Source organism: Salvelinus sp. IW2-2015, linkage group LG25 (genome assembly GCF_002910315.2).
Source record: "Salvelinus sp. IW2-2015 linkage group LG25, ASM291031v2, whole genome shotgun sequence".
Classification (NCBI taxonomy): Eukaryota; Metazoa; Chordata; class Actinopteri; order Salmoniformes; family Salmonidae; genus Salvelinus; species Salvelinus sp. IW2-2015.
The window spans coordinates 4,728,521-4,746,325 of NC_036865.1; the positions used below are offsets into that span (position 1 = coordinate 4,728,521).

Sequence of the window (17,805 nt, forward strand, 5' to 3'; positions counted from 1 at the left end):
GGCAACCTCCAGGGGGGGGGGCTGCGGGGGTGTGTGGTATGCCAGTGTAGAGACCTGCAAAGTGTTTGATGTTCCTCACAGACTGCTTTAATGCACAGAGACAGTGTGGGTGAAGGCGAGTGTAGCAAGCCTCACCGGATTCTACACTGTAGGAGATGGTGTAGTTGGGGCAGACGTTAAGCCTGGTGAGCTGTCTGAGCTGGCGGAGGGCCCCGGGGAACCTGTTCTCCTTAATGTGGGAGCTCAGGTCTTTGTCGGGGAAGCACAGTTTCTTCAGCTCTGGTCTGGTCTGGCCACACGGTGGCGCCGTGTCATTGATGAAGGTCAGGCTGACTTGTACGGTGGGGTGGCTGAGGCCACAGAGGAACTTCTTCAATGGTCTGGTCGCAGCAATGACACTCAGCGGCAGCTTCCAAAACTTGTCTGATCAGCAAGAGAACCAAAAGAGTAACACAGTGCCCCATTTAAATCTTCCCCAGTGCATTTATTTCTTGATGACTGGGCACTTTCTGGGCTTCTATGCAATTACATTACTATCCTGGGCTCCGGTTTCCCAAAAGCATCTTGATGCTAAGTTCATCGTTAGAACCAATGGTCAGAACCAGATTCTGGAAGCAGATCCCTGAACATGATGTATCACCTTGAAGCTCAACGTTATTAGTACGCACAAAGCGTGAAAGCTGAGAAAACTTGAATAAATTCCCCTCACACATTTTACAATGTAAAATATAACTGTATATTGGAAATATATTGGAGTGTTGTGTTCAATGGACAATTGAAAATTGCTATATCAAAGTAAATGGATTGAACGGTCAACTTCATAACATATTCCATAAACAATGGGAAAACAATACGTGTGCACAACCTTCCGTCTCTATTAAACTCACATGCAGAGTCAAAGTCGCTCCACTCCAGGGTCTTATTCATGGAGAGTATCCCTGTGGTCTCGTCCAGGTGGAACCACGGGGCATAGGTTGGAGGCCTCAGGTAGCACAGGTAGAAGTGGGGCCGTTGAGAGTTGCTCTCCACCATGGCGTGGACCTGGAGCACGGGTGTCCCTGCAGACTGCCCGACGTACACAGTCTCCTTGTACTGATTCTGGGGGAAGTAGAGCCCAACTGACCCTGCAAAAAATAGAAAGAAAGGCCTTGTGTTAGGAACGGAGGTAGTTAGAGGTTAGGCGCACAGGTAGACAGCACACTTCCACATCCCATCTCTAGGGGGCAGCAGCAACTGGGGCAGGTGCTGAGAGTGCCAGTAAGGCTTGACAAGGTCTTTCTGCGTTTGTTTGAATACCTTTTTGTGATGGCTTTACTTATTGTTTTTGTCACCGACAACTGAACATTTATTAACTGCTTGGGCTGGACAACTACAGAGTCAGGACAGAGCTCATCCGGGACCCTGGTGAGTACACTTTCTTCCTAGGCACATGCATGTTAGCTTTCTCCTACTTTCACGTTAAACGCAGACATGTTATAGAGTCGAGATCAGCTAGACAGGCCAAGAACCCCTAGACATAGCGAGAGTAGACTCTTTTTCACGGTTGGCTAGCTGCTTTCGTAACACATGGAATCCCCAAACCACCCGATACTATTTACATACCTGGGAATGTAGTCTGAATAACCACAATGCACTCTGAAATATCAAGACACAGTCTTTGACATTCCCAGGACTGTAGCAAGTAACTGAGACGCTGTTCGATTGAAGAGAGAAAAAAAGTAAGCACTGTTGCCAAAAACAGACAGGGAGATTCGTTGCCAAATGCAGCCAAGATCTTTAACTTAACAGTTTTGTTTTTTTCAGGATCATGTTTCATTTTAGTTGGGTTGAATTATAGGTACCACGATCCCTGATGTCATATGCTCATTGTAATATGCTACTGCTAATATACATGTCACCTCTAAAATGATTGGCACCCTTGGTAATGATAAGCAAAAAAGACTGTATAAAATAAATTATTTAAATACTGAGCTATAATGTATGCTCCAAAAGAAATGTATACTAATACAATTGCTCAAAGAAAGAGATTTTATTTAACAAGTAATACAAACTATTATCAAAAAGATAGGTGTCAAAATTGGGGCAGAGAGAAACATTTGCTGCTCATCGTATGCTACTCGTTACATTTTGCCATGAGGATGAGAGAAAATGTTGCAGTTTTAAAGCTAATTTCCTGCTATTCTACACATTTTGCCATGAAGTCGAGAGAAAACTTAACAGCTTTAAAGCTAATTTCCTGCAATTCTACTAATTTTGCCATTGCTTATGGCATGTTCATATACTATCTGGAGGGCCCCCAACCCCCCCAAAAATAGGAAAATACGTATGTGTACTTTTGTGTGATAATTTTTTGGGGGGTTGGGGGCTCCAGGGCACTTGACCTGCATGCTTGTTTGGTAACCCGGCCATGAAAATGAGGTAACACGCATATAAAATCCATTTGTCATCCATCCATCACTAACGTAAAGAAACAAATGGTTGTTGACCTTCATAAATCAGGCAATGGTTAAAAATGTATGCCACTTACCAATATTAGGGCAATATCTCAAAAGTTTAAAACCACTGAAACAGTGATACACTTGTGTGGTAGAGGACGCAAGTGTATCTTGTCCCAGTGAGGAAGAAGGTTTGTGAGGCAAAGAAAAATCCAAGGGCCACAGTTAGAGAATTGGTGGCATCTTGGGTTCACAAAGTCTCCAAATCTACAATTAGATGCCAACCTCCATGCCAATAGGCTCTTTGGGAGATTTCCCAGAAAAAAAGCTTTTATTGTCAGCAACTAACAAATGTAAATGCCTGGAGTTTGCTAAATGGCATTGGCACTTGAATTGGAACCGGGTGCTATGGTCAGATGAGATGGAAAATAGAGGTCTTTGGCCATGCAAACCAGCAGTGGGATTGGCATCAAAAGAAGGATGCATATGCAGAAATAACCTTGTAACTACTTTAGAATATGCTGGTGGATCTATGATGTTCTGGGGCTGTTTTGCTACTGCTGGTCCTCGGGCCCTTGCTATGTTCAACGTCATCATGAACTCCACCAAGTACCAGGACATTTTAACCAAAAACCTGGTTGCCTCTGCCATGAGGATGAAACTTGAAAAGTGGATCTTCCAGCAAAACAATGACCCCAAGCACACAACAAAATCCACAAAGAAATGGTAAATTGACCACAAAATTTACATTTCGCAATGGCAATGTCTCCGGACTTGAACCCCATTGACAGCCTGGCCGCAAAATCCACATGTAACATAGTAAACGTTCATTTTTGCCCCTCCAATTTGTATTATATATTATGTTTTGTTTTGGTTGCATAGGACAGTAGGTTACTTAAGACAAAAACAAAAGTAGGGAGATTGGTCAGGGAGGATAGTTGGGCGTATAACACGAGCATCTAGCAACCCAAAGTTTGCGTGTTTGAATCACATAACAGACAACTTTAGTATTTTAGCTAATTTGCAACTATTAAGTTTCAACTTGACTTGAAAGTTGCTATTAGCTAAAATGCTAAAGCTTTCTTTATACTTACCTTTTTACATTATTTTCCTCGAAAGAACAACTAGTGGATTTTGAGTACGTCTCCCCTATTTAAAGAGTTAGTCCTCCTGCTCTTCAGTCTGAGAGAGACATTCTGAGTGCAGGTTCATGTCTCCCTTCCTCTGTATATAAAAAACGGTTTATAACAGACAAAAGTGTCTTTTGAAAACTGCTTCATATATTCCGAAGTCGTTAGCGAATGTGACTATGTATATATTTATGTTGCCGTTAATGTATATAAAGCCTATTTCGGCAAGTTAACCAAGTGTTTGATGGCTTAGCTAGCCATGTCAATGACGAGCTAATGATGACTGTCAGCCAGCGCACTGTAATGTAACGCTAGCCATTGCTAGCAAGTGACTTATTTGTAATCCAAGAATTCTTTTTTATTCTTTTTTATTTTATTTTATTTTTTAAAATTTTATCCCCTTTTCTCCCCAATTTTCGTGGTATCCAATCGCTAGTAATTACTATCTTGTCTCATCGCTACAACTCCCGTACGGGCTCGGGAGAAACGAAGGTCGAAAGCCACGCGACTTTCTTACCATCTTAAAAGGTTTTTATGAAAAGGGTTGTACTTGTACTCTACTTGTACTCTTGTGCTCTTAAATAAAGGTTAAAAAAAAATCTAAATGAAATACTCTGTATATATGGATTGATGTCACTTCACATTGCTATTGCTTCTATCTAAAATATATAATGTGTTCTATCCAACCACTGAACGTGTGGCTGTGACCATCCTGTCAATGCCTGTCAGTAGGGGGTCCTTCACGCTCTGGGCATGACTGACTCAAATGAACGAAATTAGTCGAAAGATTCATTCGAGTCGAAAATATCAGAAAAGACATGAACTTCCCATCACCATTAGCCACAACAAATTTGAATTCGTAATGTATATATACATATTAGCAATTCATAGCATATAATACGAATTGGAGGACGTAACATATCATGCGAAATGGATGATGGACATCCACAAATGAATGCACATCATGTGAAACGTAACATATCATACTAAATGGAGCGGATTAAAATGTACGTTTACTGTGTTACGTCGACCCCTGAGTCCAGGTTGCCATTGAAAACATGTGGTTTGAATTGAAGAGGGCAGTCCATAAACGCAGACCCCGAAGGATATCAAGGATCTGGAAAGATTCTGTATGGAGGAATGGTCTAAGATTCCTCCCAATGTGTTCTCCAATCTCATAAAACATTATCGAAAAACGCTCTGTGCCGTTATCCTCACAATGTTAGGGTGCACAAAGTATTGAAATCAGGGGTGCCAATCATTTTGATACGTATCTTTTTGCGACAACGTATTACTCCTTAAGCAAAATATCTTTCTCTGAGCAATTGTATTAGTATAAAATAATATTTTTGTAACAAAAACATTTGCAGACAATATATCTCAGTATTTGTATTATTTATTTTATACTGTCTTTTTTGTCATCTATAAAAATGAAGAGAGTCGCACAATCTATATATTAACTCCCAGTAATTTATTGGGTAAATCACTGTCTTTTTTCCTCATCTTTATCAAGTGTGCCAATCATTTTAGAGGTGACTGTACCATGGGACACATATCCACTGAATGTAGCTTGTATGCCTACAATGTCAGTGAATTTCACAATCCTATTACACTTTTTTTACTGCCTAACTTGAGGGTGTGCCAGCACATACAGCATCATCAACTATCAGAAATCTCTTCCCTGATAGGCCTATTTCAATTATGCCACCATACGTGTCAAATGATGAGACTACACTATATGATGAGACTGTATCTGTACAATATATACGTTTTATTGGCATATATTTTATTCTTATGTCAACGGAAATTGAAAAGAGGGGCTCAAATGACACGTAAGCAGTAATGAGTTTCTCACATGGTCCATAAGGATGTGGTTTCCGTTCCTCCTTGGTTTCACCTTGGGAAGTATAAATGCAGGGGATAACATGATACCGGGAAGAAATTAATCATTACCTGCTGGCCGGGGACGGGGGGACGGGGGGGGTTGTGGCTAATCTATAAAGTGCAATAGCAGGCTAATGTATGCATGTTTTACAGGAAAATTGAGATGTGAGTGTTAGACCAGTAATTATATCCCTTGTTGTATTCCTGTCCAACGTCGGTGGGGACGGCCATTTAGGGAACACACTAATGTCATTAGCAGACAGCGAAACTAGATTTCCTATTTCTGTTGGTGCAGTTGAGGCCTTGGCTCTGGTTTCAGACATTGATTTAATTTCGCTGTGCTTGGATGACAGGGGGTCGAAATTGGTGGAAAAAAATGTGTCCAGTCTTCCTGAAGGATGGAAATTCAGTCAGCCAAGCTATGACCCTCTTTATTAAAAGCTTTTAAGATGAAAAACAAACAGAAGTACCAGTGGTCCACTTGTCTGAAAAATCTTGGCCAAATTCTGTCCAAAAGCATTTTCCCTCCATAAAATTCTGCTATTGGGCTAGATTCTTTGGTTTCTCTCCACATCTCAAAGTTAAGTGAGGAACATTAATCAACACCAAGATCTATTCAAATAAAAGTCATTCAAAACACTTGATCTGCTTGAAAAAAAAACGGAAAGGTATAAACCACAACGTTTGGACACAAATTTGAACATGGATTAAGAAAGTGAAGAGGTGCCAGATTTTGTAAAGCAACATAACCATAAAGTATATCAAGCGCTAAGAAAAAAGCTCCACCAATCAGAGTATTCACATGGACAGCATAGCAAGAAATGTGACAACGTATTCTTACAGCATCCAGCGTCCAAATCCAAGCAGCATCCAATGACCATCAGAGGGAGACATTTCCCTCTTTTTCAGATCCAACAACTAAAACAGTCACCCTGCCCCGAAATCCAAGGCAACAGGGGAACATGATAACTGTGTCGCAGTGGAGGCTGGAACGGCTCATAATAATAGCTGGAACGGAGCAAATGGAATGGCATCAAACACCTGGAAACCATGTGTGTTGATGTATTTGATACCATTCCACTGACTCCGCTCCAGTCATTACCACGAGCCCGTTCTCATCAATTAAGGCTCGACCGACCTCCTGTGCTGTGTAGATAACACTCCAAAACAAAGCGAGTCCTCTTAAAATTCTAATCTTAAATGCTTGAGCGATGTTTACAAAAAGGAACAACATTATTGTGTATCAGGGACAATAGACAAACTATAAGAGCTGATTGTGCATAAAATAATATCTGAAATAAGTATTGAGTTGCTTGATCCTTACCTCCTAAATCAGAGGCATAAGAAACAGAGGTACACTCAGAGAAGATGTGAAGGGAGGCATATGTGGACTGACAAGAATCAACGGTCAAACAACAAACAGGTGAAATTAGAATTCACTAGTGAGTGGCTGACTGTGGCTTGAGGTTGGCCATGGTGGGTGAACCATATGCTGGCGACTCAATTGGTTTATATCAGTTAAAATTCAATTTATTTCCAGGACGGAAGCCAACAGAAAAGCAAGCAGTTTATATCAAAGCTAATTAATTGAATGCATCAAGCCCGCTTGGGAGCAAATAGGTTTCTTTGTTCAGTGATACCGTTAAAGGTTTAACACTGGAGTGACTCAGGACTGTGATGATTGAAAACCTGAGAAATTCAATGTTAGAGACAGTCACTTCAGCAGATGCGCTCACTGCTTTGACCTCTCACAAACCACGGCAAGGACTATGACCGCAAACACGTGATGCAATCTGAACATATTGATTTCACCTCAAAGGCATAGCCAGGATTTACGATGGGAAGGTACGACTTTTAGAAACCAACACTCCGATCTAATTACCCCCGAAACTGGTGGGTGCCAGACATTTGCGTTGAATGGGGTGAGTTACCCCGTGTAATGCAAAGAACTAAACACCTTATAAAATGTACACCATGAACACAAAGCATTACGTATCAACATTATTATCCATTAGAAAACCCTCCGATTTAAAAAAAAAATGCAATTTTCATCAATTGATATATCGTTCCTTGAGGGGTTTTTAAAGAACACTACGCTGCCGCTATCGTTATGGTGACATGTCACTTTTTCTTTACATTGACTTAATAAACATTACATGCTATAGGTATGAATGAATTGGTTTTTCTTGTCTCCTCCTTTAACCGAAGCCTAGATAAAAAACAATAATCTGTCGCAGGACATAAACAAACAACTTGAAACATGTCTGCGTACTCAGACCGCCGGTGACAGATAAGAAGGATGTTTAGGATTGGACCAGTTTGACAAACAGACAGCCTGGGGACGTCCTCTGACTCTCAGCTGGCCAGGACAAAGACAGAAACTCAATTAGCTCACGACGCACATCACCGGAGAGATTTACCATCTATGAGCTCATGTGCTACACTAGAGAAAGAGCCTGAGCCCCAGCAATTCTCTGCTTACTAATCTGTCTGAGGAGTGATAGACACAGACCCGGGTTCAAATAGTATTTTGAGCATTTGCTTGAGCCTGCCTGGAGTGCCAGATTGGAGGGGTTTGCAGTTTTGAGACTATTCTATTGGTTCCATAGTGCCAGGCAAAGTCATTGAAGCACAGCTAAAGTATTTGAAAGATTTCAAAAACGATTTGAATCCGGGTCTGAAAAGACGTGGGTCTAGTAGTGGTCTTGTGTCTGGGCATTGAGTTGTGTGACTGTGACAAGAGCAAAGCCCATGCCCTTCCTACCAAGGTCAACATTCATTCAATGCATCTGTCCCCCAGTAATGACCCATCGGAAAAGTCAAGTATATGGCAGCAGGCCAATCAATAGCAATACTAATCAACATGTTCATGCTCATTGTTTGAACTGATGAGCCAGAGAAAAACATGCACAGTTATTTCCAAGCACGTAAAGTAGGGCTCATTCACTTATACTACTATGTATTTTTGTCCAAACAAAAACTACAGCTGTGGAATCTGAAAGTCTGTTATAGAGTCATATGGGTCATAATCATCACGCACACGATCTGCTTGTGTATAACCCCTTATTCCACGCAGCGTAGGTATAGAAAACAACATGTGAGAATATAAATCAATCTAAATCTGAAAGCTGTCACGATCACTCTGTTTCCAAAAATTAAACAGTAATGACAATAATTACTAAAGACTCTATACAAGATCCAATTAACTAAAAGGCTGCAAATCAAGCAATAACTCAATTGATGAAAGTTATTATTGATTAAAATGTTCTTAGTTTGCATTGGCAATATACAGAATTGCTACATGATACTGTCGTGTCCAGATTTTTGTCTGCATTATTAATCAAATCAAATCCAATTGTATTTGTCACATGCTGAATACAACAGGTGTAGACTTTACCGTGAAATGCTTACTTACAAGCCCTTTCCCAACAATGCAGAGTTAAAAAGTAAGACAATTTTGCTAAATAAAAAGGAAATAGTAACACAATAACATAACAATAACGAGGCTATATACAAGGAGTACCGGTACCGAGTCAATGTGCAGGGGTACGAGGCAGTTGAGGTAATTAAGGTAGTATGTACATGTAGGTAGGGTTAAAAGTGACTAGGCAATCAGGATAGTTAATAAACAGAGTAGCAGCAGCGTATGTCAAGATTGTGAACGAGTTTGAAAGTGTGGCATTAATGTGGCATCAATATGCATGTTTGTGTGTGTTTTGTGTGTGAGCAGATGTAGTGTGTGTGTAAGATTGAGTGTGTGGGTAGAGTCCAGTGAGTGTGCATAGAATCCGCGCAAGAGAATCAGTGCAACAAGAACAAAGGGGGTCAATTCAAATTGTCCGAGTAGCCATTTGATTAACTGTTCAGTAGTCTAATGGCTTGGGGGTAGAAGCTGTTCAGGAGCCTTTTGGTTCCAGACTTGCCGTACTGTTGCAGCGAGAACAGTCTATGACTTGGGTGGCTGAAGTCTTTGACAATTTTTAGGCCCTTCCTCTAATACCACCTGGTATATAGGTCCTGGATGGCAGGGAGCTTGGCCCCAGTGATGTACTGGGCTGTACGCACTACCCTCTGTAGCGCCTTACGATCGGATGCCAAGCAGTTGCCATACCAAGCGGTGATGCAGCCAGTCAAGATGCTTGCAATGCTGCAGCTGTAGAACTTTTTGAGGATCTGAGGGTCCATTCTAAATATTTTCAGCTTCCTAAGGGGGAAGAGGCATTGGCGTGCCCTCTTTACGACTGTGTTGGTGTGTTTGGATCATGACAGGTCCTTAGTGATGTGGACACCGAGGAACTTGAAACTCTTAACCTGTTTCACTACAACCCTGTCGATGTGAATTGAGGCATACTCACACCTCTGTTTCCTGTAGTCCACAATCAAATCCAATCAAATTGTATTTGTCACATACACGTGTTTAGCAGATGTTATTGCGGGTGTAGCGAAATGCTTGTGTTTTTAGCTCCAACAGTGCAGTAATATCTAACAAGTAATATCTAACAATACACACAATCTAAAGTAAAGGAATGGAATTAAGAATATATAAATATTTGGACGAGCAATGTCAGAGCGGCATAGACTAAGATACAGTAGAATAGGATAGAATACAGTATATACATATGAGATGAGTAATACAAAATATGTAATCATTATTAAAGTGTCCAGTTTTTTCAAGTCTATAGGGAAGCAGCGTCTAATGTGCTAGTYATGGTTATTTATCAGTCTGATGGCCTTGAGATAGAAGCTGTTTTTCAGTCTCTCGGTCCCAGCTTTGATGCATCTGTACTGACCTCGCCTTCTGCATGGTAGCGGGGGTGAACAGGCAGTGGCTCGGGTGGTTGTTGTCCTTGATGATCTTTTTGGCCTTCCTGTGACATCGGGGGCTGTAGGTGTCCTGGAGGATCATCTCATTTGTCTTGCTGACGTTAAGGGAGAAGTTGTCCTGGCACCACACTGCTCTGTCTCTGACCTCCCTATAGGCCGTCTCATCTTCGTTGGTGATCAGGCCTACCACTGTAGTGTCGTCTGCAAACTTAATGATGGTGTTGGAGTCATGTGCTGCCACGCAGTCGTGGATGAACAGGGGGTACAGGAGGGGACTAAGCATGCACCCCTGAGGGTGTTGAGGGTCAGTGTGGCGGATGTGTTGTTGCCTACCCTCACCACCCGGGGAGCGGCCCGTCAGGAAGTCCAGGATCCAGTTGCAGAGGGAGGTGTTCAGTTACAGAGTCCTTAGCTTAGTGATGAGCTTGGACCATTCATCAAAAAGCACTAACAAGCTTAATCTCGCTATCTAGCAACATACTAGTGATAAGGATAGGCCAACCTCAAACTGATGTTTTCGGTTCCATGAATGTTTGGCATTTGAGTTACTGCATAGTGGATTGAGACGCAATGTCTTGTGTCCACGGGGCTAATTTAATTAATGAACATTCGTCATGCTATTGTGTTGTGGAACTGCTTTCTGTGGCTTTTTTTTATGTGATAGCGTTGCAATTGAATTCAACATTTTGTTAGTCAGAGTAAGGGGATGTTTTTCTTTTTAACAATTTCCTTGCTTGACGCACATAGATGAACCACAGGTAGACTAATGTAGTAACATAATAATCAATTACCCTCATAACGTAATCCAATTAGCCTCGGAGATTACAAGAACCGAATGCCATGTCCCATGTTAATCAGTCAACAATAAATCTAATATAACATCTCCTTAGGGGTTAGCTAACCTAGCTGCGACTACAAATTCAGTTGACGAATCCCTCTGGGAATGACTGGGACATTAGAAAGTGAACAGAGGACAGGTCATGCAGCAGCAGATCTATTTTCATGTCTTCCTCAACATCAGGCCAATGGCAGTTCCAAACATATACTGTTATGTTATTATACTGTTATTATTTGACGTGTTCTTATATGTCAAAGTAACCTGTAGGTTTCTTCCTTCTGAGTTTTTCCTAGCCAATTTGCCTCTGCTTACTCTTTGCGGCCTCGAACTGGTTACTGCATAAGCACTTTGTGACAACAGCTGATGTAAAATAGGGCTTTATAAATACATTTCAGTGATAGATTATCTGTATTGTAGCCAACGCATAGGCATTGTCTGTGTTCAACACCATAAGCAATAACTGCTCTGCTTCCTCCTGGGATTTTCTCTTCATTTACCACTTCTCAAGTTTCATGCTTGCTCGGTCACAGCAACAGCACTTCCTGGTCACTGATTTTGACAACTAGGCTATAAAATACCCGTTAATATGTTATATTAAGGGGTGTGTTCTATTTGAAAAGACTTGCCTTGCATGTTCAATCAAATTGGCATGCTATCCATGTCATCTACGTGATCATAATGCCCCTATACATAAAGAGAGGGTCCCTAAATTCATCCAACAAATCAAAAATCTTATTAGTCCAAAGGGTCAAAATGCCACTGCCAAAGCAATCCCAACGCGGAGCCATTCCTACATCTATCGCTACCCTGCCTCGTCAAAGAGAAAGGGAGAAAGAGGCTTAAAAAGAGCTCAGCTTATTCTTTGTATTCTTCGTTGTTGTAAATGATCGGTCAAACACAGCACGCATCGCCGACCGCTGGGAAATTATTTGTCAAGACCCATGTGAGAAAAAAAAGAGCACTAAATGCCCCGAGGACACAATTTCAATCAATGTCTCCTTGTCCTTCCACCGAAGCAAATTAGAATGTGCCCGTGCAATGGGTTGGAAATGTGACCCTTGACTGACTGAAGGATCAGGGACAGTGCCAGAGCAGGGGAAGGTTGTTGCAGCAACCATGCAGTAGAGGAACCTAGCAATAGACATACATACATACTGTAGACATTGGGCTTGGTCTCTCATGCTGTATATGGCAATAAACCAATTAAGTGTAATACAATGAGTACCTCAGTCTTTGAGAGAGAAGCACATTTATATAATTCTGGTGTTTTTGAGTATACGATTTTGTGCCTAGGTTTACCTATAACAGTACACGTACATAATATGAATACAGTAAATATGACATTATCCAATCTAAATACACTGGTAAAACTGGAGTCCATATAAAAATAATGAATGTTTCAAAGCAATTCCTATAGCTAAGCAAAACATGTCGCTAGAACGTCAAATGTAGGTGATACATTGTATGTTACCACAATATGCTGATACTCTGAGGGCAGTGTGTCAACTCCTACACATGCGATCTACTGCCCATGGGAAAAGTCCTCATAGACACAAGAGTAGAGCACAGCTGAGCTTTCATCTCCAAAACATTGCAGTGACATTGAAGTAACACTTGTTGATGTGGGGAACTGACATTCAACATTCTGGCTTGGTTTTGCTCCTATAGTGCACGTTCTATAGCGTACATTTTCACCGCAGAAAAATTCCCATAAACCAAGCTATGACTGGAATAAAAAGAAAGAAATGGGGTAGCACTCTAACAAATACGTTTTTTGCATCATGTTTTTTTATTTTATTCCAATTATACTAAAAGAAAACGCACTGACAGCAAGAGTAGAAAATGTAGAAGATTTAGAATGTATCCATAAGCAACCCAGGACACAAGCTTAACTAAATCATATAATGTAATAAAGGCCTAAATCAAATAGTGTCATGTATCAAATTAGATTTATTGGTCTGGTCCCTCTCAAAAGCAATGGATGCTGATGAAAATGATTGTGCTAATGCAAGGAGGAGAACCAGGTAAACCGTCCGCTAACAGAACTTCCTGTGGGAGGTGTAGGGAGCCAATCACGAGGGATTACCACTTGGGATAGCGTTTCAAGCGTTAGAGGTCCTCCCAGGGCTACAAATAGGGTAATAAGGTCAAAACAGAAGATCTACAGATCAATGTTTTTATACCTAAAACATCCATGCCTCTTTACTTATGGGATGCACCATGTTCCTACTTCCTACAGGTGACTGATTGATGTTTTGTCAGTGGTAGCCTTTTCCCCCGAAAAGGGTCAACTGAGGTGCCTCACCTCACCTGAACCTCGAACATTGACCGTGCAACCCTTTGGTCATAACAGTAGGCTACCCTCAGCTCCCTGATGGTGATTTCACACATTTGTTTCCACCAGAAAATTGTTGTCAAATTATGGAAAGGATTGGGGAAATTCTCCAGATGACTTTACATTTATGGGTTTTCATGAAAGATGAGGGCCTAACGTCCTAACATTTTGCTCATCTTAGTAACCTGAACTTTTGAAACACTTAAAATTATATATTTCCCAAAGTATAGGGGCGGTTTGCTCAGGAAATACAGTACATTTTTCATTGAGGACAATAACACATTAATAGCCCCTCAGAGATAGATAGGAGGGGTCGAGGGTAGCTGAAGGATGGGACTAAAAGCAAACAAAAGATAACTAATGTAAAATATACTGTGTCCGTAAAATATATATAGTATGTATAAACTGGAAGTAGAAGCCTAAGTGTTGTTGTCCATTGATGTACTCTAAATAGGTGAGTGGTGGTATGGTTAGGGGAAAATAATAAAGGGAAAAAAATATATATATATATTTTTTAAACACATTAGTATGCTAAGTGTACACAGGTAGCTAAGTGTACACGTGAGAGAACACAGTGATCCTAGCAAACATTTAGTCAGTCGATCTGAATCATATATTACATGACCACAAATGTGTCAGAGCTGGACTACGTGATAAATCAAAAAGTGTTGATCTTAAAGCCACCTGTGTAGTCACCGCTTTCATGACGTGTATGGAAATATACACAGATATCAGATTTTGGAGAGTTTGAATAGAAATACAATTTTAGCATTCATAAAACCATGTAACGTTATGCTAAAATAATACTGATTTCCAGCAGGCATTTTCCATGCTCTTCTCGATCTGTACACCTCCTGTGCATGTACGTGCACAAACTCTCCAACCAGCCACCATTTCAAAACACTGATGGCCATTACAGGAGCATTGAGCGCCAATTTCCTTTCTTTGATTACCTAAGCAGGAACCATGTATACTGAACAAAAATATAAACACAGCATGTAAAGTGTTGGTCCCATGTTTAATGAGCTGAAATAAAAGATCCCAGAATTTTACCATACATACAAAAAGCATATTTCTCTCAAATTACGTGCACAAATTTGTTTACATCCATGTTAGTGAACATTTCTCCTTTGCCAAGATAATCCATCCACATGACAGGTGTGGCTAATAAACTGAATAAACAGCATGATCATTACACAGGTGCACTTTGTGCTGGGGAAAATAAAAGGCCACTCTAAAATGTGCAGTTTTGTCACACAACACAATTTCCCAAGTTTTGAGGGAGCGTACGATTGGCATGCTGTTGCCAAAGAATTCAATGTTTATTTATCTACCATAAGCCGCCTCCAACGTCATTTTAGAGAATTTGGCAGTATGTCCAACCGACCTTACAACCGTGTAACCACACCAGCCCAGGACCTCCACATCCATCTTCTTCACCTGCGGGATCTTCAGAGACCACCCACACGGGCAGCTGATGAAACTGAGGAGTATTTCTGTCTTTAATGAAGCCCTATTGAGGGGAAAAACTCATTCCGAAGTGGTTGGGCCTATGCCCGCCCATCCCACCCATGGCTGCGCCCCTTCCCAGTCATGTGAAATCCATAGATTAGGGCCTAATGAATATACTTTAATTGACTGATTACCTTATATGAACTGTAACTCAGTAAAATAATTTAAATTGTTGCATGTTGCATTTATTGTTTTGTTCAGTATACCAGTTAATGATAACTTGGGGCGGCCATATTGTCCAAGGTATCATTACAATAATTAGAACATGACTGTTAAATGTTCAAATATCCAACTCTACAAAGGCTCTTGATTTAAAGCAGAATCCCTGTATAGATAAATCATATAAATATATGAATTTTCAATGAAAAGCTATTGTAATTGCTGTGGCTTTAATGTGGTTGAAGTTTGCTTTTTAAAAAATATAATCAGAAATAGTTAGTGTCTGCATTTGGCAAATAACTTTTTACCTGTATGAGATTCCATCTAACTTACAGGTTGGATATCATTAGTAGGTACACTTCACTAAATTAATAATTACAGGCAAACTCAATCAAAAGACATTGTTTTTCCATCAAAACACATGTTGTAGTTCCATCTCTCCACTGTTTTCCAAGTAACAGTCATGTCCTCTTGTGGATGGCCCTCATCTAACCTTATTGTTGTCACCATTAGTGGCCAATCCTATCCATTGACCTACTATCATAAAAATAAAAATACATTTACTGCCCGGTCTTTAGTTATGCGTTATAGGACGCATTTGCTATTAGAACGGTGGGTTGGTTCAGTTGTTATACTGCCTGTACTTTCTCATCAGAAAACAAACATGCTGTGTTTGCCCAGAGACTGGTGCACCTGCCGCACACCTGCCCTCAGACCGTCACGGGGCGCGTGGCTTTTGTTCCGACAAAACGAGCAGGTGTAGAATCCATCCAATGCTCACGTCTAGTCTGCCCGATGCTGTATTCAACACCTATGCAATTAGGACTAGGGCCTGCAAAAATAACGAACTATTGACTCTCGAAATCTAGTTTAGGCCTACTCAATTTGATAAACAACACGTCATTTCATAGGCCTAAGAAACGTGGGGACATTGGTTCAAAACAGTGTAGTGTTTCAATCTGCACATTTTTACGACACTGTAATAGCCATATAGGCCACTTATAGTTGCTCCAGCTCCTCAAGATCATTTGGGTGTGATTTATTGCGAGTTTAGCTTACAGATATCCCCTGTGGACTGACGACAATATAAAGGCAGAGTGGTACATTCTGTAGAGCATTACTAAATGCCGACTGCTGCCACCGAGAAAAATAACCAAAGAACATTTACACAACTATGACAATTGAAGTATTTAATTAATCATTTTTAACCAACTCTCCCATGGGTGATTACGTAACACATTCATTCTACACTCTCTAAAGTGAATGAAATAAGTCTAGCTATATAGGCTGATGTTTTTTTTCCTCCCTCAATTCAAAGTAGCCTTACTATAATTACACTTTTAAAGAGAAATGCTAAACGGACTTTTATATGAACAGTTTATATGTGCTCTAAATTATGATAAATATAGGAGTTATTCTATCAATACTTATACARAATGGTCTATATTTGAACAACCTTTCTGCTTTAGAGCTCTGGCCACACACTGCGATTTATAAACTCTTGAGCCATGAGTTAGACTATAAATATAGTCTGGTTGGGGGGAGAGTGTTAGTACAGTTGGGCAGTGGGATTGTGAATGGGATTATAATATTATGGTATATAGCTGTATGCATTTTACTCACGGGGGCCATGTGCCATGCCATGCATATCACGATCTGAAAAGACAATGTATTTATACTATATGCCAGCAGCATGTCTGTTGTCTTATAACATGTTACTGTTATAAATACTCTCTGAATTCCATTCAAATCCCCAAACGAATCAAATGGCATACGAGTTTTAGTCCATTTTAGACTATAAATATGCTATTGAATTTGTCGTGAATGTTAAGTCATAGGACTTCACGTCTTAGTAATGTGTTAGGAACTAACATACTATATTTGCTTGCATAAGAAGCAAGATATTTGGAATTGAGATTTGACATTTTGTGAACATTTATTCGAATTGACATTAGTCACATAAATCTCTGTATATCATCTTGCCTATGAACTCAAAAAGATGCCCTGAGAATTGATGCTGACGAGAGGACAAACAATGATTGGCTACACCCCAACTAGAACATGTTTGTTTAAGTCATTATAACTAAGCTAAGTTAAAACGTTCAGCCTCAAACAAGCTTTACGCACGTTTATGCACGGCCATTCATAAATCACACAGCGACAATAACGTTTCGTTTGACTACATATATTTCCATCTGATTTCATCTGAAATTAAATAAAGTCCACCTATTCTGTAAAGTGAAACTAATTTGAATAATAACAAAGGTAAACTACATGCTTGCTACATGCAAACTAGGCTATGTTGTTCATTCAGATAATGCACGCTTATTTAGATAGATTTAAACTTCATTCCCAGAAAACCATGAGATGCGATAGAGGCTAATTGAGGCTGACCCTTACCTTCACACAACAGCAGGAGGACCAAAACGATGTTTCCCACAGAGAAACCACACGTTTGCCCCATAATCGCCAATCATAAGTGAAAGTTGAAGGATGAATAATCAAAAATCACGCGTAGAGACCACTGGTATAAAAAAAACGGTAGAGAACCTATGGATAAAAACGTAAGCAAGAGTAATGTATTAGTTTTCCCGCACACAGCTCCTCTGGGCAAACAATGAAGTACATTGACGGAGTGCCTGTCCCATTGGGCTGGTCTCTGCAGCTTTTGCTGCTTGACCGTCTGTA

General features: G+C 40.4%; 1 protein-coding gene across 1 annotated transcript in view; it reads right to left on the reverse strand.

Moving 5' to 3' along the window:
- The window catches only part of ret (ret proto-oncogene receptor tyrosine kinase), a 30,406-nt gene extending 12,601 nt beyond the window's left edge, over positions 1 to 17,805 (reverse strand). The window contains exons 1-3 of the mRNA XM_023970486.1: positions 17,518 to 17,805; positions 888 to 1,124; positions 136 to 423 (exon numbers count right to left, since the gene is read on the reverse strand). Coding sequence (XP_023826254.1) covers positions 136 to 423; positions 888 to 1,124; positions 17,518 to 17,581 — 589 coding nt within the window. The 5' untranslated portion in view covers positions 17,582 to 17,805. The remainder of the gene's footprint in view (positions 1 to 135; positions 424 to 887; positions 1,125 to 17,517) is intronic.